The following is a 25303-nucleotide window of genomic DNA, read 5'->3' as shown; positions in this document are numbered from 1 at the left end:
AGTGACTGTCCCCCCGTGCTACGCTAAGCAAGGTAGCGTGCTAATCCACATGACATCAGCATTGTGTCCAAAGTGTTCCATCTAATGTGCTTATCAAAGGGCTCCTTTGAGTGTGAGCAGACTTGAAAAACCAGTGCAGGGACTCAGCCGATAGGAAGCCTTTTATCTGCAAAGAAATATTTCAGCTCTTATATAACATCTAAGAGACATGACTCTCTGAGAGAGAGAGAGTGTGTTTGTGTCCTTTTTTTTCCTCCTGTCCTGGAGAGAGAGGAGGAGGAGAAGAAGAGTCTGTTGGCTGTTCACATGAGTCCTTTGGTCGTTCAGAGAGTGGCTCTCATAGCCACTCTGCACCAGCCTCTGGTCTTTTTTTTTTTCCTTCATGTGAAATAATGTTATAGATTTCATGTTGGGCACTCATATGTGGGGGGTGGCGGGGTGGGAGGGGTCGTAAAGCATTGAGTGAATGTTTGCTCAGACGTGTCTCATCCAATCTCATGATTACTGGACACCGCTGTGTGGGCTAAAGGCAGGATATGACCTCATACATGTCCTTCCTGCCACGGTGCTATTGTCTGACCACTGAATTTAGCGGAAGCCTGACCACGGGTGGCCTGTGGTGGGGTTGGGCGTGGGTGGGGTGGGGGTGTTCTCATTTTCAGTCAAAGGGCTCCAGCTGGATGTTTGGTAATTAGGATCTTTGCGCAGCTGTTTAAAAAACAATATGCAGCGATATCCTATACCCCAGAGAATGAAAAAGCTTCTTCCCAATGCCACAACACAATATAACTAACACTCCCAGATTTCTTCACATGTTATGATCCTGAGTCATCCGTCCACCACAGACTCGTGAAAGAATGCCTTCATCTTTAGCTCAGTCATATACTACAGTTAATTACTCCTGCTTGAGCAAGGAGATTATCGCTTTTAGCAGTACGGCCATTCATATCAGCGAGGGCCAGTGAGTTGCACTTCAGGGAGAAATGGCTTGCACTGAGACAAGCAACTGCTCAGAGACTGTGGAATGAGAGGCCTGATAAAGAGCTATTAGTTGCCACAGTGAAAGAGAACACACACACACACACACACACACACACTCAATCAGAGGTATTTTCAGACGCTCAGGCGAACTGGGAATTGAAGTAAAATTGAGGGTGAAGGCATCTCAAAGTCATTGTGTGACTTTGTGTCTTAATGGATGGAAACAAATGATACGTAGTGTCCATCCCATGAGCCTCTGTGCCTTTTTTCGCTCGGTTTATTTTGTGTTAAACAAATTTGGTTTATTTCATGTGTGACCTTAGACAAAACCCTCACAAAAAGGCTCGCTTATTACACATGAATGAGGGAAAATTTAACAGAGATTGCCACCTGTATGGAGAACACTCTCTCTCTCTCTCTCTCCCTCTCTGTGTTTCTGTCTGTCGCACTCTCTCTCTTTCTCCTTCTCTTTCTTTCTACCTCTTTCTCCCAACCTCTCTCATTCCTATCTCATCTCTGCCCACAGAGTCAATCATTAGTTGTCAAGGCCCTTGAAACCGTAGCCCCCCCATTCCTGCTCGCCTCTAAAATATTCATAAGGACAATTAGGAGTTCCGATAAGGCAGGGAGAGAAAGCCGAGAGGGCAGGAGATGCCAGTGGGACGTCTGTTCTGCTGTAACACTCTATACCCCTCGCACAGATCAGGCCTCATCAATCTGGCGCACTGCGTACCCCCCTGCTCCTCTCTGCCCTCCTCCTCCGCCAAGTTCCGGCCACAGAGGAGAGAGCAGCGTCGTGCCAACCTCACAACCCACCTCTCATTTCCTCCTGTCGAGCCCTGTGTGTTCGCCCCAGGCCTCTGTGCCCTCTGGGGGGGGGGGGGGGGGGGGCAGAAAGCAGTCGGGTTCACGCACGAGAATGTCACATGCTGAGAGACTACGTGAGGGTAGTTCCTCGAGCAGGAACAGACGTGTCTGAAAAGGTCAACGCAGAGCGGCGGGCACGTCGGTGGCTAACACCTGGCTCTGGACGACAAGGCATCCACATCACGCAGGTCACCCAGACATGGCTTACATGCCACCAGGCATCTGTGCAGTAACACACACACGCTCTATTACTAATGCCTCTATTGTTTTCATCAATGACTCATACCAAATTAGGTCAGCCAACACAGCTGACACATATTCTGTTGTTTGTTGTTGCTGTAACAGCAACCTATCAAAGAATGAAACAGTAGGGAAGGAGTGACTGTTTGAAAAGACGCGAGTCTATGTATTTTATCCAAAAAAAAAAAAATTGAGAAGACCACCTCTGTTCGATGAGGATGAAATACAAGCTGATTTAACGTGAAGAAAGCTTTCAGGGTTAATCTCACCTATTATGAAACTTTATCTTAATCACATGGTCCTACTCCAGAGAAACAAACATTGTGACGGGCCTGCCCATTCCTCGCAGAGTGAGAAACTCTCAGCTGTTTTCCAAGCCACCAGCCCGCATGGCCTTGGCGTCCCTTATCATGTTCCTCTGCATAAAACTTTACCCGCATTTCTGTTCTTACATCATTTTTCATACTCTGTTCGCATCTGTGTGTGTGTGTGTGGGAGGGGGGGAGGTGTGCGTGTGTGCGTTTTAGCTTTAGTTCTTGTTTCACAATTGTAAATTGGTGCTATAAATGTATTTACATGTCAAGCCTACAGTGAGATGTTTGAGAATCTTATATAAAAATGAAAACTTCCTTTGAAGTCATGAAGTCAAAGTTGAAATGCGTTGCCAAGTTTTGTTTTGCTTTTTTTTTCCTTTTTTTTTTGTGTGTGCCGTGTATCAAAAACACACGCTTTACCAAATCACTAACAGTGTCAGGAGACTCAAACCCTTCCTGAGGCATTCCACGTCAGCACTGGGATCAAGGCACCGCACTCCAACACTGAATACAAATAATCACCAAGCTAAAAAGAAAACCAAAGAATTTTAATTGAAAGCAGAAGAACATTATATGATGTGCCAACTCATCAGTGCTGTGTATTCATATAAAAAATCAGTTTAGACACTAAAATCAAACAAAAAAAAAAGAAAAAAACGAAGAGCGCAATCCGTCATGTCAATGGTAAAATGGTGAACTCATTGCGAAGACATTGGAGCTTACGTCAGCTGAAAGAAAGTCTGTACAGAAAAAATGTGAAAACGTATGCCAGACCAATGAGCTGAGGGTCATGCTATTGTATGGCATCAGAACAAGGCTTCGTTCCCGCTCGTATTAGATTACATTCAATCATGTTTCGCCCGTGTTGGAGATGCTTTTTCTCCCTCCACCGTTAGAGCGTAATCAATAGCCGGAGAGGAAGGTTCCATTAGCCCTGTTTTAGCTGTCTAGGGACTGGTTCTGATGGTAACTAGAAGGGGAGGGGGGCAGGGATGGATTGTGGCGGTGGTGAGGGGGCGGGGGGGGCGCTTTGTTAAGTTCAAATAGAATGCCTTGCGTGATGAGGTCCTTCATTGTTTCCACTTTTGTTTCCATTATAGTGGTGTGTTCTCAGCTTCAAAGGCCCTGAAGAAACGCTGAAAGCTCTTGCTCAAGGTAGTTTGCTGAAGTTCAAGTGTGATACCATTCAAAGATAAGCTCTCCATTGATTAGATTATGCTAGCAACTCTTTACCTCAAAGCATTCAGAAAAAAAAAAAAAAACAGAAAGATTTTGATACTTCAGCGCACATAAATCATATCATTACCAAACATGAAAACAGGGAAGTAAGACCCATGGTTTCCAAGGACGATTACATAACATCTAAAACAGTCATAATATTTTGTATTGTGTATTGTAGTGTGTCACACATAATACTTTTTAACAGACACATTTAAGATGGGTGAAGAAATTCAAGAACATTTTGTCTCATGGTGTTCAGGTAAAAAGCTGTGTTTGAGGCATGTTCCAGGCGGGGGAAGGTGCCATTGTGCTCCCAGCAGTGGAGACCAACCCTGTCTGTCTGTCTGTTTGCTTGCCTGTCTGTTTGCCTGCCGAAGTAAAGCCTGTGCCAGCAGCCCAGTGAGGTGAAGACAGGCCAGGATCTGTCTTGCCCACAGCCAAGGCACATAGAGAAACAGGGCACAGCGTACAGGAGTCAAGCCCGCAAACAATACAGTCAACACACGAAAGTATTTGGTTAAATCAGAAACAGCGAAGACCCAAGCCTGTGAACTTTTGTTTTTGCCACCCTCAGAATGATCTCTATCTCCACGAAAGCAAAAGGAAGATATTTAACTGTTTCAAGGTTATTATCCTTCATTATAAACTGTACTTGCTGAAGATTTTTAAAAGAAGATATTGAGACTTTTCATCTCGCCTTCCATCCCCAAGTGACGAAAAAATTAAGTTTTAAACCCATTAGTACAACCCACCCACCACGGAAAAAAAAAAAAAAACAACAAAAAAGAACTGACTTTGTTTCCTAAAAATGCCGCAGCAACGGTTTTGATTTTAAATCCAACCTTAGTCATAGAAGGGGGATGGTAGTTTTAATATCATGATTAGTCATTCATTTTAACAAACATGTACTCATAGTGCATCCCTCTTGTCTCCTTTCTGAATGAGCACTAGGGTTATTTGCACAGAGTCAGCCGTGCTGTGTTCAGGCACTTGAGATTAGAGTACGGCTCATTAGTGTCAATGGAGACTAATGTTTACCAAGGACCTGTGTTGCTCTCAGCTCTTCTCTTGTTTTGCATCCTTTTATTTTCTCCTCTCCAAGAAGAACCTGGTTTTTGAAATGAAAAATATCAGACTTTCGAGAAAGACAAAAAAAAAAGGAGGGCGGGGGCAAAAAAATAATACAGCGCTGACGCAAATGAAACACGACATGGTCGAAAAACAAAAATCTCTTGGCAGTAACCAGGTAACAGGCATCACGCTCAAGAGGGTCGGTCCGCTCTCAAAGAGCAAGAGCGTGGATGGCTATGCCACACACACACACACACACACACTCGCAGACACACACACACACACTCACACCAAAGTGATTCTCCAGGGCAATACATAAAGTACATATTTTAATGGGTGGCAACAAATAAACACAAATGTAGAGTGTCAAAGACAAAACTGTTTGCTTTGAAAATGAAAAGTGACGGAATAATTTACTGCGTGACAAGGCAGATATTTATGTGCGGCCCTGCACTACTTGTGCAGTATCATGTAGGATTTGCTCTGTTTTTTTTGTTTTTTTTGGGGGGTTTTTTTCTGGGTTAGGAAGATTCAGCTGCCTTCATCTCCCTCTCTTCTCTGTTGTGCAGTAAACACTACGCTGTGTTTCCACAGCAACCTGGTCACAGTTAACATGCTGGGGGGTGGGGGGGGGGCAATTATCGTGAATACAAACTCTATTTCAAAAGTGTAGACAGACATATATTACAATATGGGCTCAACACAATAAAACGGGAACCAAAATGGAGCTACTTTGGGTGAAAAAAAAATGAACAAGTGAAAAGAATGTACTATCCAAAACAGGACTTGTGATCATGATATGCAGGCAGCACCCAAAGGAAAGGGAGTCCTTGTCCTATAAAGAAGGGCACTTTGAAGATCGGCAGGAGGCCTGATACAACATCATTAGTGTTCCAACACTCAGCATGGTATATTAAGGCAGTACTTTTTTAACCTGAAACTTGCACTTCACCCTAGATCATGAGAACAAGAGAGAACTCATTCATTTTCACAGGAGAGGCCCAGACACCTGGACCCAAATAATCAAGATCATGAACTGTATACTATATTTGGAGGGGGGAAGGCTTGAAACACGGTCAGTTGTATCTAGGCGTTAAGCAAAATGACACGCAGCAATTTATTTCAAATAAGAGACTCAATCCCCAATTTCAACTCACCATCTCACCACGATCCTCTAGGCACTTCCATATTGCTGTTATTTAAATATCATATCTATAACTTTAGCTTCTGTGTAACAACATCTTATCTTTCCATTCTAGCCATGAAAACATAAACCTAAACATGCTTACTTATCCAGACAAACATCTGCTCTCTCACGGCGTTCATCTTCGTCACAGGGTCAATTCTATTCTTATTATGCTCTACTAAGATAGCACTACTATTCCTGCAACAAACGTATACATTTGTGATTCCCTGAATATTTTTAGCCTGCTCGTCAGACTACGCTTTCCTCCAAAAATACTCGGTGCCACGCTCAGAATACCCAGTTTGTTGTGATGCTGAAACCCTGACAGACAGAACAGGTTAATCCGGGAGGTGAACTTTCCAGGAATGCACAGTAGCAGACTGCTGATGTCTGCAGCGGTCTACAGAGTCTTACCTGCTGAGTGTGGGTGGGTTACACCCATCGTACTGCTTTCATAAGGAAAGACACGCCAAGTGTTTTTGCACATCTAATTCCACTATCAAAGATAGTGATATTCACATGATTAGTAAAATGAAGGGTACGGTAGCAGGCTAAAAAACAAAACAAAAAGAAAACATTCAGGTCATGCGGTATGGATAAAGAAACAGTGCTATAAACGGAATATCATGTCATTTTCAAATACCTATAGCAGCAGTGTGTCCAGGTCTGTAGATGACTGACCTCTAATTTAGGTCTTCCAAGGCGTTGGCTGGGCCAAATGAAGAAGACATTCCCAGACTCTGAGAGATAATGTCTACATCACTGTGATGTATTACAGTAAATCAACACATCTATTATTGTCTTGGTCAATTAGATACCAGACAGAGCACCCACATACCAAAATCTAAAAGCGTCCACAAAACGATTCCAGCTGAGACAAAATAATCTGGGCTCAACAACATTTAAATAAGACTAAGTCAAATACTCCATGTGACTGTTCGCTCATTATTGCTACAAATGATGATATCTCTTAAGCTAAATTTAAATCTCAATTAATACTCATGAGAATATTACATTCAACACGTAAACCACACACGCCAGAGCGATTAAAAAAAAAATACATATATATATATATATATATATATATATATATATACACACACACACAAACACACACACACACACACACATACATACTATATACATACTATATACATACATATAATGAATGTGTATGTTATTCATCGATGGGGATGTGAAGTGTTTGAAAATTATGAGCCCACCAAATTAGTGCCGTTCTAATAAAGTGAGAGTGTAATAATACCCACAACCAATATCATTTGTTATGCTTCCACATTATTAAAACTCAACCATGCAGAATACCTCCAATATACATCAGGACGTGCCATAAAAATCAGCCTTAAGTCAGTGTCAACAGTGGTGACATTTGGGTTGGCTTAATGGGTACTTTAATACGAAGGCGCAGGCTGTGCGTGAGAGGGAGCAGTGTAAAAAAAAAAGCGGGGGGGGGGGGGGGAGAGACATACCGTGGATGAGACATTAAAGAGAAAGCCCTGGGAATTGAGGATTCAGAAAAGATGAGAATCACTGAAATGAAGTGAAATGTTACAGACCATGAGGGAAATTAGACAAGCTCTAATAAGTGGTTTATCAAAAAACAGTGTGAAAATGATATCTGTAAAAGAAATGACAGTTGCAAGAAGAAGGTTGCTTGAACTATTCATAGAATCTTGTGAGAAGTCTCCTCTCTGAAGTTCAGTCGAATTTTTCCAGGAATCTTACCGGTATCATGTAAGTTTGAGCATGGCGGCAAAACAGAGAAAACTGATACCCTTTCCTGTCCTAACTGAAACTTTAGAACCGTTTGTCATTCAAAAGACCATCAGATTTCATCTCTGAGAGTATGTGAACTAAACAATATAATTCGCATTTTTTCGCTGAGTCTTGTTGGGTGTCTTATCTCTGCCACAGAGTGGCTTACAACTGACCAAGTCAAGCAATGCAACGTGCCGTGTGTACCCTTCAGCCATCTCAAATGTCAAACACTACTTCGCTAGGTCAGACGGAGAATCTGGCCTCGAGCCAACTCAAAGCCAAGTCGCTAAGTTAAGCACTTGCCAATTAAAATGTAATCTTTCCTTTCGTGTTGTCCTCCTTGCATATCAACACACAAATTAGGCCCGGGACCCCTCTCAGATTTGTCTTTCAGTCTCGTTTGACGGCCCACGACTCTGAGAGTTTGTGGCATCGCTGAAGCATGAGATAAATGACGTGATCCTTGTGTATGTGCCTGTGTGTGCGTGTGTGATGCCAGCCAACATGAAGAAAAAAGATTCGCATGCCCCTGGTTTCAACTCTAGCTTCCCCCTCAGCTTAATAATGTATACCAGGGATGACCTTTCAAAAAAGGCCCATGTATATGACACTGTTACTGCGGATGTATAATTTAATTAAAAACGGCTTCGAGTGGGCGCTAGTCTCCACAAGCCAATGTCAAGCATCTAGTTGGATGTAGTCATCCAGCTTGACTGGAGAAGCGTTATCATCCCAAACTGAGAAGAAATAAACCAAATGCGAACAGCTTCCGATTTCAAATTCTACTTCAAAAGTTACACTGAAAGTATGTCGTATGTTTTCGATTTTAAAATTTTGTTTATTTGCATGGTTTTAAAAGAAGCAGATTTCAGTTTCACAGTTAATGTCATAAACGTCCTTCATGTTGGTTTATTGTTGAAGTTTAAAAGTCAGTGGATTAAGAGGTAGAAACCTCTAGCAGTGGAGTGAGGTGAAGAGGCAGAGTCAGGTCTGAGAAATGCGTAAGTGCTGTAAATAAGGATTGGGTTGTCATGACAGATCCCCGTGGGGTCAGATCGAGCCTCATGTGACCAGTTTCATTTTCCCAGTATGTTACAGTTTGAGATACCCAGTACTCAAGTCCTAATCTGCCTCTGAAACACAACAGATAGAGCCCTCAAACAACCAAGCCTTTGATGTTTAGAAAAACGATCTTAGCAGCTAAGCCTAGACCACTGGGGCCACATTTATGGTATTCCCATTGCATATAAACACTAACAAATGCCTAAAGTAGACCTCATGTATCAGAGTTCTTCTGATTTGCCTGACAGAGAGCCACATGTTCTCACGACGGAGCTCACAGTGGAATGATGAGAGTGGTCTCTACACATTCAAAGGAAAAACAACAATAACGTTAAAATCAGTAAAGTAAATCCTAATGCTGTTAATGATACTTGCAAAATACAATATTAACCATGCTAGTTTTATCTTCACACTGTACATTAATAAAATCTCTCATAAATTCCTCTTAAAATACGAAACATTTAAGTGATTGCAACTCTTTTTTTTTTTTTAAGTGTTAACCGAGTTAAAAGTCTTACGTTGAAATACTTAATCAGACCTACTGAATTTTATTTTTATATTATACTTAAGACAACAAATCTGTTAATCTTATTAAACTTATCAATTTAAAAAAAGATGATAATTGGGTGTGATATAGTAATTTCATATTATCATGAGTTGTTGGTGGCAAAGTTCTATACAGAGCTGGGCTTTTCCCCCACCCTGAAGATTAAACATAATCATATTTCAGTGTTCAAAGAAAATAACCATGATTCCAATTTCACTTGTCAGAGTCAATTTGAAAAGTCACCATTTCAATGAAAGCCTGCTTTAAGCTATTCCATCATTATCAATTTAGCCTAATCAAAGCCCAAAACTGTACTTTAATGGGATAACTTACAGAGGTTTGGACCAAAGTGCTTTCTGCCCTCTCCTTTTTATATGTACCACTGCTCCTCTTCCCCTCCTCTGTCCTCCCATCACCAGGAGGAGGATAATTGATCAATCATGCTAATTGAACAGTCTGGCCAGATAGCGCACAGTAGCAGATGTGCCAATTTGCATTCATTACGACGGTGTGGGATCTTAATCAGAGTGGCTGCTTTGATTGACAATACAAACAATTTTGTGTCTTTTTTTCCATCCATAAGTACAGCCCACGTACCATCATCTGGTTTTGAAAAGCAGAGGGGGTGATTTGCAGTGACAGGTACGCCTCATTACTAATGATGGGAATTCACATAGAATCGTGGGAAAGCTGCTGATGTTGTATTAAGGGCTACTGTTCTCATATGTCATGGTGACTCTGAAAATATGGCCTGACTCCAGACACGAGGCAGAACCATTCGATTTTGTATTGGTTCAGTGTTTGTAGCTCAGAAAATCCCCTGACTGTGTGATGTCAGAGGCCACGCCCTCTTCTTTTCCCCTGGGTCTGTGTGATGAATAAAAGTCCCCTTATCTGAATATCTCACTCCTCCAGACACACAACTCTGGCCTACTTCCTTCCTCTAGACACACACACACACACACCCCAGACACCAGTCTTTTATTAAGCCTTTACTCTCTGCCTCACAGGCCAATAAAGATGTCTTTAAGGGAATGTCTATTACAGGGTGTGAGCCAGCCGTATGAATATGGATTATAAACATAAATACTCTTTAGAGACATTTCAAGCCAACTGCAATCTTCAGCCCCGAAGATTTAGACAAAGGACGAAGGCTTCTTTTTTGTGTCCTGTGCTTTGTGCTTAAACAATGGTGTAATTCACATGGAACTAACTGGAATTTCATAGAAGAAAGGAACCACGAAAGGCTGACATTTCAAAATGGTCAAGATTTACATATCTTCCTCATTTCAAAATCGCCATTTCCCAGGAAATGTTGTTCCTTGGAATTTTTACCATTTGGGACAAGGCAGTATCATTTGATACATATTATGCATGTGAAATGGTTGATGGGCAGATTGTTTTTCTTTTCATATTTATCTATGATATCCACTGGCCTTCCTTTGAATACTCCGTCAGAGACGGAAAAACGCATTTGTTTTTCCGTTTACCACTCCGAACAAAGCAGGCCTTACATGAACACCTTCTACCCCACAGAGCATTTGCCTGTTTTTGCCACTAATTTGTTTACTAAAAGGATTAAGTAAAAGTGAGCTAACTACAGGATCAGTGCTGCGTTACACTCTCTTTAAACGCCTGTCCAGTACTTTAAAACAGATAGCACCAAAATACAGAAAGTTAATGAAAAGGAATGTAAGGATATTTAAAAAGGCCGCTTATCACATTAAAATGCTTATATGCATCTCGTATTCTCTCTGTTAGCTGTGACTTCTAAATCTAAATCTAAATCTAAAACTTGACCATTTAGGTTAAGAAAATGGATTTACACCAGCGTAGCAGACAAATAAGGCTAGAGCTGTGAGATAAAGGTATTGGGAAAGGATGACTGGACGCCACATATCTGCTGTGAAGTTGCTATCTGATTTAAAGGCATTCTGTCCACACAGTAAGAGGCCTGTATTCAGAAAAACACAGTTGGGTTATGAGGCCACTCCAAGAAGATTTCATTACTGCTTGTTGAAGAGGAGGAAGAGGAGTAAGGATGATTAAATTAGTTTAATTACCTGCAGAAGCTGTTTCATTTGTAGCACAAATAAAATTCAATTTAAAACACAACAGTAACTGTCGTGGGGTTGTCTTCAGAAAAGTCAACTGGAGACGCGCATCAGCAACGGCCCCTCCCTAGTGGATTCATTCAAACCGTGGGGATCATTTTTAATTTCTTCCATAGAAATGATATAAAGATACTTCAAAATTCAGTCATAGAGTTTATGTCAACTCTTTAATGCCTCTGTCTGGAATTCACCTTCAAACTTCTAACAGTTTTTAAACCACACAAAACCACCTTCTCTTTCATTCGGTGTTCTCTAAGCAGGTACAACAGGTATCTTCACCACAGTACAAAAAAAAGTTAATTCCATCAGCCGAAGAACCCGCTACACTCGTAAAAGGTCAGACAATTTCCACAAGTCAGAAAAATGAACTCCACAGAGATATATTATTAGAAACATCCCTCAACTAATGTCCACAATATATCAGTAGGTTTTTTCATCACCACTTGCTTACACCCACTCGGTGTAAAGCAGAAGGTGAGGGCAAGGACAGACTTGGCTGGCATTAGTCAGCCACTATAGAATAGAAGTGATCCTTAAAGACCCCTGGGAGCTCCCTGAATGGACAAGCTGTAACCTCAGAGGAAACAGTGCATCAGTCCAGCATTGCTACTCAGTAAATAAAAGGCTTGCTACAAACTCCAGCCTTTAAAAAAAAAAGGGTGGACACAGATGGGATCACGGGCACTTTTAATCAGGCAGAGATGTGAACAGGATCCACAAAGGGAGATTTCACGCAACAGTTCACCTGTCGCCTGGAGTGTTATTGAAGATGAACCAACACGTGTATGTTCGCAGACACACACACGCGCGCACACACACACAAATGCATTCTCTCTCTGCCAAGGCACAGTGATGTGAGTCTAGTATTCTGCTCCCTCTGTAAGCCAAGCTTGAGACAAAGTCCATAGCCCTGCACTTGGTTATCAAACTGTGCCCCAGGCACACATCCATCTGTGGAAACTGTGGCATCTGTTCGCCTGCTCTGCAAGGCCGAGCCTTTATCTACAGATGGTGGTACCGAGCAGGAATGTGACCTTTGATTTGGCTTCTCACATGGAACAGGAACGTATGCTGCCCAATGCAAACTCTGGATGGGCTCAGCCTGACCAGTGAAAGATACAGGCAAAGCAAAAAAAAAAAAAAAAAAAAGAGCACGACTGTTTGTGTGGCACTTGCCTCAGTTTAATGCAATTTATTCATTTAGATAAGTGTAACGTTTAAGTGTCTCCATGTGAAGCAGATTTCACCAGAACAAAGAATGAAGGGGGAGAGAAAGAGAAAGAGAGACAGCGAAAGGAGGAGAGGGAGGGAGAGAGAGAGAGAGAGAATGGGGGGAGAGAGAGAGATGGCCAGAGAGAGAGACAGAGAGAGAGAGAGACGGAGAAAGAGTTCATGCTTTAAACACTCATTCCGACATTCAAAAACACAAATTCTTTTAGACAAGCCATGGTGAGTGTGAGTGTATTCCAAGGAGAGTAGTGTGGTTTACAACCTCCACATCAGGCGGTACCGTTTGTGATCTGGATTTCAACAGATTACACGTCTGATTTATCTGTGCTGTATCTCCGCACTTTTCAGACTGACATACAGTCCAGTACCTTAGTGGAGAGACATTGTTTTAATGGACAGCATCAATATTAATGAATGTTGTTATCCTTTGGCTAAATCAGTGAGCAGAATACTCCTACATGGGTCTTTACACAGTGTCTCAATGGAGTCTTAATGAGCAAATGAGGGGATACTGCCTCTGGCCAGAACCAAAGTCTCAACTCTACATATCACAGGTTTACACTGCTGTCCTTACTTGAGTGTGTGTGTGTGTGTGTGTGTGTGTGTGTGTGTGTGTGTGTGTGTGTGTGTGTGCGTGTGTGTGTGTGTGAGTGCGCGCACGCACGCACGCATGCTTGTTTGCATGGTGGGATGTGTGTGAACAAGCATAGAAATGGATCCTGGAATGGCATTGGTTATTTCTGCTCTGCTTCTTCACTTCTGAACCTGGGCCACAATGGCAGCAGGCCGGAGGGAGGCTTCAGGGAAGGGGATGGGGAGGGGGGTCCAGGCGGAGCGGCGCAGATGCTGGACCACTGAGCAGGGACAAGGCTGCTTTGTTTGGGCCTTTTTCATGGCCAGAGGGTCTAACATTGGATAAGAACAGTACAGATCTCCACCAGCCTGTGTTCAACATTTAACCCAGTGGACGTCTGATAGCTCTGGATGCCTCTTCTATAGGACAGCCATAATGTCAATGCATGACAAACCCAACACAGTTTTGAAAAATGGGCACCCTGACTCAGCTCAGCGGACAGCAAAACGCCAATGACAGACAGCAAACAGTACTTTGAGTCGGATAGGAGATCTGTGTAATACCTCCAGTTCAGAAATGAAAGAAAGAGAGAGAGAGAAGCTAACATGAGGGGGCAGTTACATAAGTGCAGAAAGTGTCCATTCATTTTTAATGCAGGTGAGAGAGCACAGAGGCCCCTGATGGAGACTATGAGCTTTGTGGAAGCTTGAGCATTCTTTTACAGCTCTGCCAAGCAGGTAATTCACCAGCAGTGGCATCGTCATCAATAAGAAATCACACGAACCGGTTGACTCTCCCTCTTCACCGAACTTCAGTCAGCTTCTTTGAGTTGAACACTTCTGTACGGGAGAAATGAATTTCTTCGAATTTGGGAATATGCTCGAACTCCCGAAAGTCTCTTTGTCAAATGGAGACATTAAAAACAAAGGCATGTTTGAAGAGGCAAGCGCCAACAAAAACACGGCCGAGTTGCAACCAGGCAATGTGGAAAACCTAGAAAAAAAAAGGGCTGCTGTGTATAATGAAAACATCTCAGCTCGTTCTAGAATACAAGGGCCAGTCTGTGTCTACTTTGACTATTGGCTTTCAAAACAAATAAAGCCATTTTATTGTTATTATCATTGTTGCCAACCTTGGCATAAACTTATTTGTTTTTCATTTAGTCAAGAGTGCCGAGGCTAGCCTCAGAGGAAAACGTTTTTTTGGATAAGGTGAAAAACCACAACTGCGTCAGAAGGGGAACATTTGAACTTACGGTCAACCCATCTGCTCTTAGGGGAATGATGGGTTTTTTGGCTTGGGAATCTGGAATGCTTTTTTGTGACAAATGAGAATGGTTCGCACCACGTTTGTGTCATATCTGGTCTCGCGGTTTGATCACGTTTTTCTACGCTATTCCAAATGAAAGCTATATGTTTAGTAAACAGAGTTGTGTGAAAAGTATAAATATTAGAATCGACGTCCTGCTGCCGTGACGACAGATGGCGAGGTTCGTTTTTCCAGTGACCGTTGGGATCTGCTGCGTTGGGGGGCAGGTAGGCCTGTGTGGGAGCTATGGGAGTGTTGTTGTCTGTTTGGTGCCTAAGTTAAAGCCTGCTACGTAATCAGGATTCTGTGGCAGCGGTCGGACTGAGCTGAGCTTATCAGAGCCTGCAGATGTGCTGGGTCCTATCTGAGCTGCGACAAGACGGAAACTGTTACTCGTGACACTGCCTGAAACACTGTCACAGTTTCTCCTGAGGATCTGGGACAGTTTGCATTCCTCCGCTGGACTCTATAACTGAACCAAAGGTTCACTTTTAATCACTGATTTTCAATCAACCTGCATTGTAAAATTATTTCAAATGCAATAAACTGACACTTCTCAAAAATGAATAATCAAAATTTCACTTTCATCATTGAAGGCTTTTTTAAGTGGGAGCAGTGACATGAAAATGAATGTGGCTATACATGAGATGAAAAGGGGATTCTGGATATTCGGGTTAATCTTGCCCATCCTTAGTTGACTGCATTTTCACAGACATCCGTCGCTCGGGAACAACTAACTCGTGGTGAATATAAAGGTCACTCACCTCAACGATGTCCGAGTTGGTTCTGCTCTCGTGGGGTTCATTGTACTCTGTGTATTTAAGCAGGACTTTGTCCATGTCAGTGCTGGCATACTGAAAGAGTTTGTTTGAGCTGTTGAAAATGATCAGGGCAATCTCACAGTCACATAGTACGCTCAGTTCATAAGCTTTCTTCATTAAGCCAAACTTCCTCTTCGTGAAGGTCACCTGAAAGACAAAGAAAATCGATCCTCAATGAAACAGAAACACCAAAAGGTTACACACAACAAAATTTTAAACTAAAATTCAGATTAGTAGTATCATTAATGGAGAGTCCGCCTCTTTAAAAAAAAAAATTAGTTGCAGACAGAGAAACACTGAAACAATGAAACAGTGTTGTCACTGATGGACAGACCAACATTTTTTCATACCCATTACATACAAAAAAACATAGATGCACACACATACACACACACACACACACACACACACATTAAAAGCTACATTTAGTAAGAGAAAATGGGAAAGTGTTCTAGAGAGTCATGCTGTTTTGAGCTCTAAAACTCAATGCATTGCATTCCTGTTCCTAGCTCCTGCAGAGTAACCGCCATCCCAGATCAGGGCCCAGGACAGCCCAGCTAATGTCACTGAGGTGTGGTGGCTGAGGTCAGCCCCTGTGGAGAGGCAGTGGAACCAGGCCATCAGGGGAGAGATTCAGCTCCATCACTCCACACTACCTCTACCGACAGGCTGGCACTCTCCCTGCTGTAATCCTAACCCGCCTGTGGCCCCAGTCTCATGCATCACTCCTGTAGTAACCTAAGCCCTTCTCCTCCACACACACACACACACACACACACACACACACACACTCACACACACATACCAACATACACACACACACACACTCACTGACACACACACACACACACACACACACACACACACACACACGTGTGCACAAGCACCCAGCACCGTCATCTGTACAGCTGCCCCTGCTTTGCAGTACACCGGGTCTGTTTTTTACAGCACATTACTGGACCACAAACCTCATTCAAAAGCTTTGAAAATGAATAATTCATTTGCGATCTGCTCTCAAGTTCAACGCACAGTGTGCTATGATGAATGCATGCCGACTTCCTTTTGGTATTATGGAGCTGACAAAACTACTTAAAAGTTTCATAAATAGGCTTATGACAACTCTGTGAACAGGACCTGTATTCCATGTTGCTACCCTTACAGGGATGCAGACAAAATGCCCGCCAGGAAACATCCTCTGTATGTGTGTCCGTGAGTGTGTGTGTTTTCACACGCACATGTGTGTGTGTGTGTGTGTGTGAGTGTGTGTGTGTGTTTGTGTGGCTGTGTGTGTGTGTGTCTGTGTTTGTGTGTGGTTAAGTGCAAACGTGTGTATGTGTGTGTGCGTGTGTGTGTGTGCGTGCGTGCGTGCGTGTGTGTGTGTGTGTCTGTGTGTGTGCGTGTGCGTGCGTGTGTGTGTGGTGTGCACGTGTGTTCGTTTGAGTTCACGCGAGTATATTCACTTCCACCAATTTCAGTGACCTACTAAGCAGCATCACGCAGATGAGCTGGCTTTGTTCAACTTTAATTGGTCACAGCTTGCTGCAGCCCTCTTTTTAAATGGCACAATGCAATAGAACCCAATAAGCCATAAAGTCTCCACAGCCATACGGCCCTCTGCCTCACTCCACATGTTTTGTGGGAATATCAATACATTCCACATCACAGGTAGTTCTTGACGCTCACAGCCATTGTGCTAATATGAGGGCTAGAACCGGACATGACATTCATTTCACACACATGCTTTTTCAGCCAATCAAATCCAGATGCAGTATATTACAAGCTCTAAATGCCACATTAAAAAAGACGCCTATGCAATGAAGCTAAAAGGATTTGGAAAACACTATATACATGGCAAACCCACACAAAATCAACAAAAAGAATTGATGTGCCCTCAATACTATCTAATCTGAACACTTTGGTATTTTTCCTCTCCGACAGAAGAACAGCAGTTTTCTCAGGTATCCCAAAATGAAGGTTTAAGACAAAGGAGAGTGAAAGCAAACAGAATGACAGTCTGTGAAGCTTATGGGTGAGACATGCTATCTACCTATGCCGTCCTAAGAGACAGCTTTGTGCGGACAGACAGCAGTCTACAGCGTCTGTCTCTTTATCCCAGAGTAGCTGAAACTAGGTCCCTCCCAGCTGTCATTAGACAACACTGGTTCTTCTTTTAGAGCCTAGTGATAGCTCTCCAAATGACAAACCGATTCATAGCGCACATGGTGCCGTAAACAACCCGCCCTGTAAGTAACCTCCTGTTTTCAAGCTAAGTTTTCCAAAGAGCAAAGACAGGTCAAAAGGGGATGTGACTGATGTAACAGAGTCTCTGTGTGAGGTTCTAACTTTGACGGTCTAGCTCGCCAAATCCATTAACACAAACCTCCAAAACTCTTCTTTTGTGTTGTATTATTGGTAAAGCCTCTGGGCCTTCGAAAAAGAGAGAGAAAGGGGGCAGGGAGAGAAAGAGAGAGAGAGAGAGAGAGAGAAAGACAAAGAGAGAGAGGTGTCACCTTTGCACAGGAAAAGCCCTGTTTAAATGGTGAGCTGCGACACTGTTCCACCTGACTGGTACCCAGTATGCTCAGTACAGACCTGCTGACCCACACTATCGCTTCATTTCACCTACAGAGTACATCCAGTCACCCTGCTCAGGCAGCGGTCCGCAGGGGACACTCTCTCTCACACACACACACACACACACAGCCCATGCAGGCATATAAAGAAGGGGATGCTCTGAAGCCCTGCTGGTGAAAAGAACCATGAGTCATCATTTTTACTGTCCACAGCACATTATAATAATAAAACACACACACACACACACACACACACAGACACTCACACAGACACACACACACACACACACACAAATATGATTTTTCTGGTGCTGGTGGATTCACTGTCTGACAGGATTAATGCAGGGCCTTATTTATCTGTTGAAAAATGTACTGCCAAATGTTTCTGATGCAATCCAATATAAGCCTACGAAACACCAGAGCATCTCTAAATAATTTAAAATACATTCTGATCAAAAAGGGGAGGGAAAAATAAGACAGGTTCGATGAGTTAGCCTGCTTTGTAAAGTATCACAGCTACAGTCTTTTTTTTTTTTTTTTAACCACAAATAAGACTTCTGGCCAAGGCGTGGGACGTTTTGGGTTAGTCCCCGAGAACAGCCTCGGGGTTCCTGGGGGAACTGGTGAGACAGTGGAAAGCCACAATGCTGTGTGAAATCACGTGGGAGGTCAACGGGTTGTGTTTTCCACCCGCCCACCCTTCCGCACCTCTCTCTCTCTCTTTCTCTCTCTTTCTCTCTCTCTCTCTCTCTCTCTCTCTTTCACCATCTGCCTCCGCTCTCACTCACACATTCTAAAACACATATGCATGCATACGCTGGTGGGACTACATGATTCGGGGAACATTTGAGTTTTTAGGAAAGTTGATGATGATTAATTTCGGTTCTTTAAACCACCTCCACATGAGGTAATCTAAAATCTTTTTTTTTAATTATTAGGTACAATATCATTGAACATGGTGAAAGTATTTCCCTTCTGTTTGATGCACAAATGCGTGTCTGTTGAGAACTGTTACAGGGACCAGGGAACTACTGGGGAAAAAAGAATGTTTGACACTAGGATTCATATACTGTACTCAGAACTTCTGCTTGTTCCCTGTGGCTTTTTACAGTCTGTGATAAGGTCACATTAATGACCCATACTATAGCAGACATACAGAAATTATATTAGCATTTCTTGTCTAATTGTGTGCCAGGATAAAAACGCTGACCTTTTCATAACTCTTTTTTTCAGAGCATCAAAAGAGCAGCTGGGGTGCTAATTCTGCTCAGCAATCATCTCTCTCTCTCTCTCTCTCTCTCTCTCTCTCTCTCTCCCTATCTCTCTCTCTCTCTCTCTCTCTCTCTCTCTCCCTATCTCTCTCTCTCTCTCTCTCACTCTCTCCCTCACTCCAAGCACTCCATGGTTTTTATTATTTCTGCCTCGTCTGCCTCCTTTCTTCCTCTGTGTTGCCAGAACTTTTGAACTGTAAGACAAGCCTGTGCAGTGATGTCTGTGAAGACGGCAATACTATATTTCAGTGTAACCCTTATAACAAGTCCTGAGTGATCCCACTACACAGGACATGGGTGAGATGTCTGAGTGAGATACATTATATAACACACATCTTTTACATGAGCGCTTTTCAATGACTTCTGTCATTTTTTTGTCATAGAACATGTTGAGACCTGTCTGATTTCAGGGACATATATCCATACTTATGTCTGTGTGTGTGTGTGTGTGTGTGTGTGTGTGTGTGTGCTGTTTCACCTCAAGAATGACAAGGACTGGCCTGTCAGTCAGAGAATCCATCATAGAGTGTCCTCAGGGAGTGAAGCCAACACAACTAATAAGACATGTGGGACTCTAATGGTCTCAGTTCTCTGATACCAGAGGTGTTGCCTTTGACTGATATCTAATGGGGTTGTGGGTGGAGATGGATATAAGGTGGTGTAGGAGGAGGGGGGGGGGGGGGGGGGGGTGAAGACATCATGAAAACTACATGTCAGCTTCAATGAGCTCCAAAACAGGCAGCAAAAAGGGAGGGGGTTATGTGGTCTATGCACTATGGCACCAGCTGGTAAAGTGACCCATGGCCCCTGGCTCCAGCGACTCCAACTTCCCAGCAGAAGAGCACTTAGGCCTGGGAGACAAGGCAGAGGTCCCTCCCTCCTGTCCGGCTGGATCAGCTCTCACCGGATGGAAAGGAGGCCCCAGGTCCACAGTTCACTGTTGGACTCCATGTATCCCAGAGGGGGTGCACAGAAGCTCAGCCAACCAGCTGAGACTCCTGGTCAACTGACCTTGGAACAGAACCCTATATGGCTATCGCTTTCTAACACCATGTCAAGAAACCCATCCATGGTAAAACACACCCGTAGCTCAAAGAGCCAGACTTCAGTGGGACAGACACCACAGCGATGGGAAATATACAAGTACGAAAACGATGAGATACTGCATATAAAAGCGTTCACGTCGCTTGCCGACTAAAGGCCACATCTACATGTTTTTCTTCATAACAGGCCAGCTGATGTTCTGGGCTTCAGCAGAAAAGAGATCAGTGACTATGTACTTTATGATCTAATTACAGTGCGCATGAATGAGAATTTTTATTCTGTTTCTCCGTCTCACTGAATTACCAGGCCCTGCGTAGCCTGTCAGCCGGGAGTTAGCCATAGATTCATTTGAGCTTTCTTGTCATCAGACAGATTAGACACGACTTAAACACGTTAAGCCACCTACATTTTATGACCTACCAGCAAAACATACACACATGCGGAACCACTCTATCCACTACTGTAATGAGATCAAACGAAACTCCCTCTGCACAGAATCGCTTACCTCGCTTCAGTTTAACATATCTTACACAGATACCTGAAACAAAACCCCCATCTCTCTTCAGTTATCCATCTATACTCCATCTACATTCCTCTTTGTATCACTATCAGCCACATTTTCATCCATTATAGAATGACAGCATTGGCTTTTACAGACTCCTATTGAGGAGAGGAGATGAAAAATGGAGGGATGATCACTGCTGCTCCCTTGATGAAAAGAGAGAGAGAGAGAGAGAGAGAGAGAGCGGTTTTTGCTGCCCATGAGCGTGTGACACGCAGAAGCCAAAAGTAAGGGCAGGCCACACTCCACCCAGCAGCCAAATCATCAAACTTTTAATGACTTGAGCAATTACCCCCGGTGAGCCTGCCTAATGGAGGACAGAGGTCTTCATTAGACACAGGGCTCAACATACACACACACACACACACACACACATTCACACGTATACATCCTCTAAACAGGCCAGTTGTATTAGTTGTATGAGTTGTATTAAAACAAAGCACTGTGGTATAAGTAATACCACCAAAACTGGCATCATCCTGCAAGAACTCCTCCCCCTCTGCAAAAAGTTTTTTTTTTTTTTTTTGGTGTGGAATTGTTGCCCTAGGCTCTTCCTTACATTAGCGCCCAATAATATCATTTTGCAGTAAAGAGTTGTCAAACACAATCAAGCTACAGCATCCAAGCTTCAGTGGGCTCAATGAGAGAGCACTCCAATAGGCAGTCATTTAAGAGCGAGCTCCAGCGTTGGTATTAGACACTGTGCTCTATCAAATGAGGCAGGTGTACGTCATGATTAGGATTAATAATTAGAGCCTTCAGTGAGTAAATGAGAGCTTTTACTGCGCAGAGCAATGGGGCTTCCAGGACTGTTCTGTCCTCCTGTGCTATTATAACACTCATCCTCTAGACACACGTTTGCAATTAGCTTGTCAGCCAAACTGTTCAGTGAGGCTCACTGATTTTCCATCTCCTTTGTCTTCATCTCTCTCTCTCTTTCTCTCTCTCTCTCTGTCTTTCTTTCTCTCTCTCTCTTTCTCTCTCGCTTTCTTTCTTTCTTTCTTTCTTTCTCTCTCTCTCTCTCTCTTTCTCTCTCTCTCTCTCTCTCTTACAGTGCACACTTAAAGGCTGTTCAGGGAAAGTTCCAGGAGGATGTGGCTGCATGCACGACAGGGCCTGTGTCTCCTCTATATTTCATGCGTTTGGAGGAGAGCAGAGCGGCACAGAGCGGCACAGAGCTCACAGAGCGACGCTCCCTCTCGGACCAGAACATGTGTGTCACAGCCCCCTCCTCTTCCTCACTCACCTGACAAACAGTCAATGCTGGACCAACACCAACAAGACACAGAGCTTGACAGATTCACAAACGAGAGGTAGTTTAAAAACACACACACACACACACACACACACACACACACACTTCCGCACAAAAAAAAAAGAGGAAAGAACATTTTGTCAAAACTTAAAAGGCCAGCAGAGACTATGAAAAACCCCGACACACACTCAAGATTTTATATCTGGGCCGACTCTTGAAGTTAATCCATTTGTTTTGATAGATACTCCAATTACAAACCTCCCAGCCCCTTGTCCGTGCCCTCCCACATAAATCCACAAAGGTCAACAGTCTTTTCAGAGCACTCTGTGTAATGATGGGAGAAGGCCCTGACGCAGCTGAGCAGCATGCACCATCACTACGTGATTTAATTAGCCCACTTAAGGCATTCTCTCATTTTAATGCCACCCAGACAGGCTGCCGACAGTGCAGCCTCACAGATAAAGATTGTAATTGTCATTGTACAATGGATCCCGTATGCTAATAATCGTCTCCCCTGGGTGCAGGGAGCACCCCGGGGAGATGAAGGCTGTGAAGTTCATGATCCGAAGAACACACACATACACGCGCATGCACGCAGGCACGTATACACACACACACACACACACACAAACAGACACACACACGCAAACAGGCACACACACATATGCAAAATTCATTAAAGAGGAGTTGGAAAAATCTACTGAATATGCTATATCTCTGTCTGTGAGTCAGAGAGAGAGGTCTGTGCTAAACCTGCCACTAATGCCAGAGAGTGTACACAATTGATAATCTCTCTCTCTCTCTCTCTCTCTTTCTCTCTCTCGCTCTCCTTCAAATTAAATATGATGGAAATGATATCCATTAATTATCATTCAGTGGAAATTGTTTTTTTCAGTGCATGCTTACAAGTCCTCAGGAATAATCAGAAGTAAAGACTCAGTAAGACATTTACTCTCTCTCTCTCTCTCTCTCTCTCTCTCTCTCCCCCTCTCTCTCCCTCTCTCTCTCTCTTTCTTTCTCTCTCACTCTTGCTCCCTCGCCATCTCTCTCTGTCTTTCAGTTTCTGTCTTTCTCACTGTCTTTCTCAAATTCTGGAGTGAAGACAATACACTACACTATTTCACACTTCTCCAGACCATAATCTCAATCAAACTGAAGCGCAGACCAAGCTCACCCAAGACAAACAAATGCATCAGGGGTTAAGAGCCCACTAATTCATCTGCCCGTGACAAAACGATCTTATCCTGTCCCTGTTTTGGTTTTTTTTTAGATGTGTAGCTGCTGACGTCTGGAGCAGACTTCTTTCCTTGCTGTTCCTCTTCTCTGGATCCCACCCAGGATCTGGTGTTACTCTGATAATTGGCCCCGTCCTGTAATTTCTACTTTCTCACTTGGCTGAACTGCTACCTACCCAGTAACTGTTAGAGGTGTGTGTATATGCGTGTATGCGTGTATGTGTGTGTGTATGTGTGTCTGTGTGTGTGTGTGTGTGTGTGTATGTTGAGAAGAGAAAGGAGACCTAGGGGCAGTGTGCAGGGCATTAGCTGTTATGTTATCATGCACAGGGGAGTGAGTGAAATCTCAATTAGCTTTCCATGTGCATGACAAGAAAGTTCTTTCACCAGCAAGGCAGTGCGAATGATATTTTGAAAGGGTGTGAATGTGATGCATCCAATTGGTTCTGACAGAAAGTCTAAGCGTGACATCCACTTTTTTCATAATTATTCTTCCAAACACTATCAGAGAGAATATTTGATTTCTATTCACAGACAAAAACCACATCTATAAGACTGTAAGTCTTTAATGACAAGTCTATGACACAAAGTTGTGCGGAAGGATAACTTGCATTTGAGTAATACCAGTATGTCTGTGTGTGTTTCTGTGTGTGTGTGCGTGTGTGTGTGTACCTGCATGTGTGTGTATGTGTGTGTGTGTGTGTGTGTGTGTGAGAGAGAGAGAGAGAGAGAGAGAGAGAGAAAGAAAGAGAGAGTGAGAGAGAGACAGACAGACAGACAGATTCAGGTAGTGGTAAGGGAAGGCTGACTTTTTGTGTGTTTAAAATGAGAGAGATGTCAGTATGATGGCCAGGGCAGGGATAGGCTGTTGTTGGCTAGGTTTATATATAGCATGAGCAGACAGGGTGAATTCCTGCTGTCTCTGTGGCTGCTCTGAGCACTGGCAGTTTGAGAAGAGAGAACGACAGAGAGAGAGAGAGAGAGAGAGAGGGAGAGGGAGAGGGAGAGGGGGGTGGAGAGAGAGAGAGGGGGGAGAGAGAGAGAAGGGCGCAGTGTGTCCCGCTGACCCGCCCTGCTAATGAGAGGGTGCTGAGGCACAGTGGCTGCTCCTAATTACTACCAACCAGCTGCAACCACAGGGGAGCGGGGGGCCCCCGCCGGGCCCTGCAACAAGCCCTCCAGTGTGGAGAGTCCAGAGTCAGGCCTGCTTCACCCGCTCTCCCCCGGTTCGCTCCCACTCCAGCCAGCCCACGCCGGCTTCTGCTGCCTCATCAACTTCTCTGGGCTAAAATTGCAGGGTGGCGGGGCAAGCTAAGTCTGTAAATAAGGCCGGACAAGACGGGAAGGGGAAGAAAACGAAAAAAAAACAAAAAAACCATGGCCTGTCCCTGTTTTACGAGCGTGACTGGTGTTTGTGTACGACTCTGTACTCTTAGGTAGGAGGACAGATCAGGTTCAGCGGACTGGAATGCTGGAATTGTAAGTTTAGCCAATACACAATTGGACTCTCTAACCAATAATCAAATGGGACCTTTAGCCACTGTGAAGTCCACTGTGGCTTGAACATGGTCTACGCGTGATGGATTAGACGTTAAATCGTGTGTTATTGCAGTATTTCTGTCAAAAAGAGATCGAGGTGTCACCCAAATACAGATTCTTTATGAATCCAAAACAGAAGATTTTACTCTAGTTCACTTCAATTCTCAACTTTCAATTTCCAGATTTAGTTTCTATACTAAGCTAATTATGTATTTTTGATGCTTAATCAGATCTTTGATTCTTGACAAAATTTTAATTCAGTGAAACGAGAAGGATGAACATGAACAACTTGAGCTCTGTGTGACTACATAACTTGGCAATTAAGACAGAAATTGTCAAATAATTATTTCAGTCTAAAAAGGAAAAGAAAAATTCTAAGTGGGTAGACAGATTTTTTTGTGTGTGAGTGTGTTAAGAAAAATATGATATGTATTATACTGTGTAATGTTTAATTGATCCATCTGAGTGTACTGAGGGCAGAGATCCCTTGCATTACACTGTGTGTGTGTGTG

General features: G+C 43.4%; 1 protein-coding gene across 5 annotated transcripts in view; it reads right to left on the bottom strand.

Annotated features, from left to right (window-relative positions):
- The window catches only part of mef2aa (myocyte enhancer factor 2aa), a 73106-nt gene that overhangs the window by 26410 nt on the left and 21393 nt on the right, over positions 1-25303 (bottom strand). For all 5 annotated transcript variants that reach the window (XM_030794105.1, XM_030794107.1, XM_030794103.1 and 2 more), the window contains exon 3: positions 15256-15459. In XM_030794105.1, coding sequence (XP_030649965.1) covers positions 15256-15459 — 204 coding nt within the window. The remainder of the gene's footprint in view (positions 1-15255; positions 15460-25303) is intronic.

This window comes from Chanos chanos, chromosome 2 (assembly GCF_902362185.1).
Source record: "Chanos chanos chromosome 2, fChaCha1.1, whole genome shotgun sequence".
Classification (NCBI taxonomy): domain Eukaryota; kingdom Metazoa; phylum Chordata; class Actinopteri; order Gonorynchiformes; family Chanidae; genus Chanos; species Chanos chanos.
The sequence above is the reverse complement of the archived record's forward strand: the minus strand, read 5'-3'. Positions and strand labels throughout refer to the sequence as shown.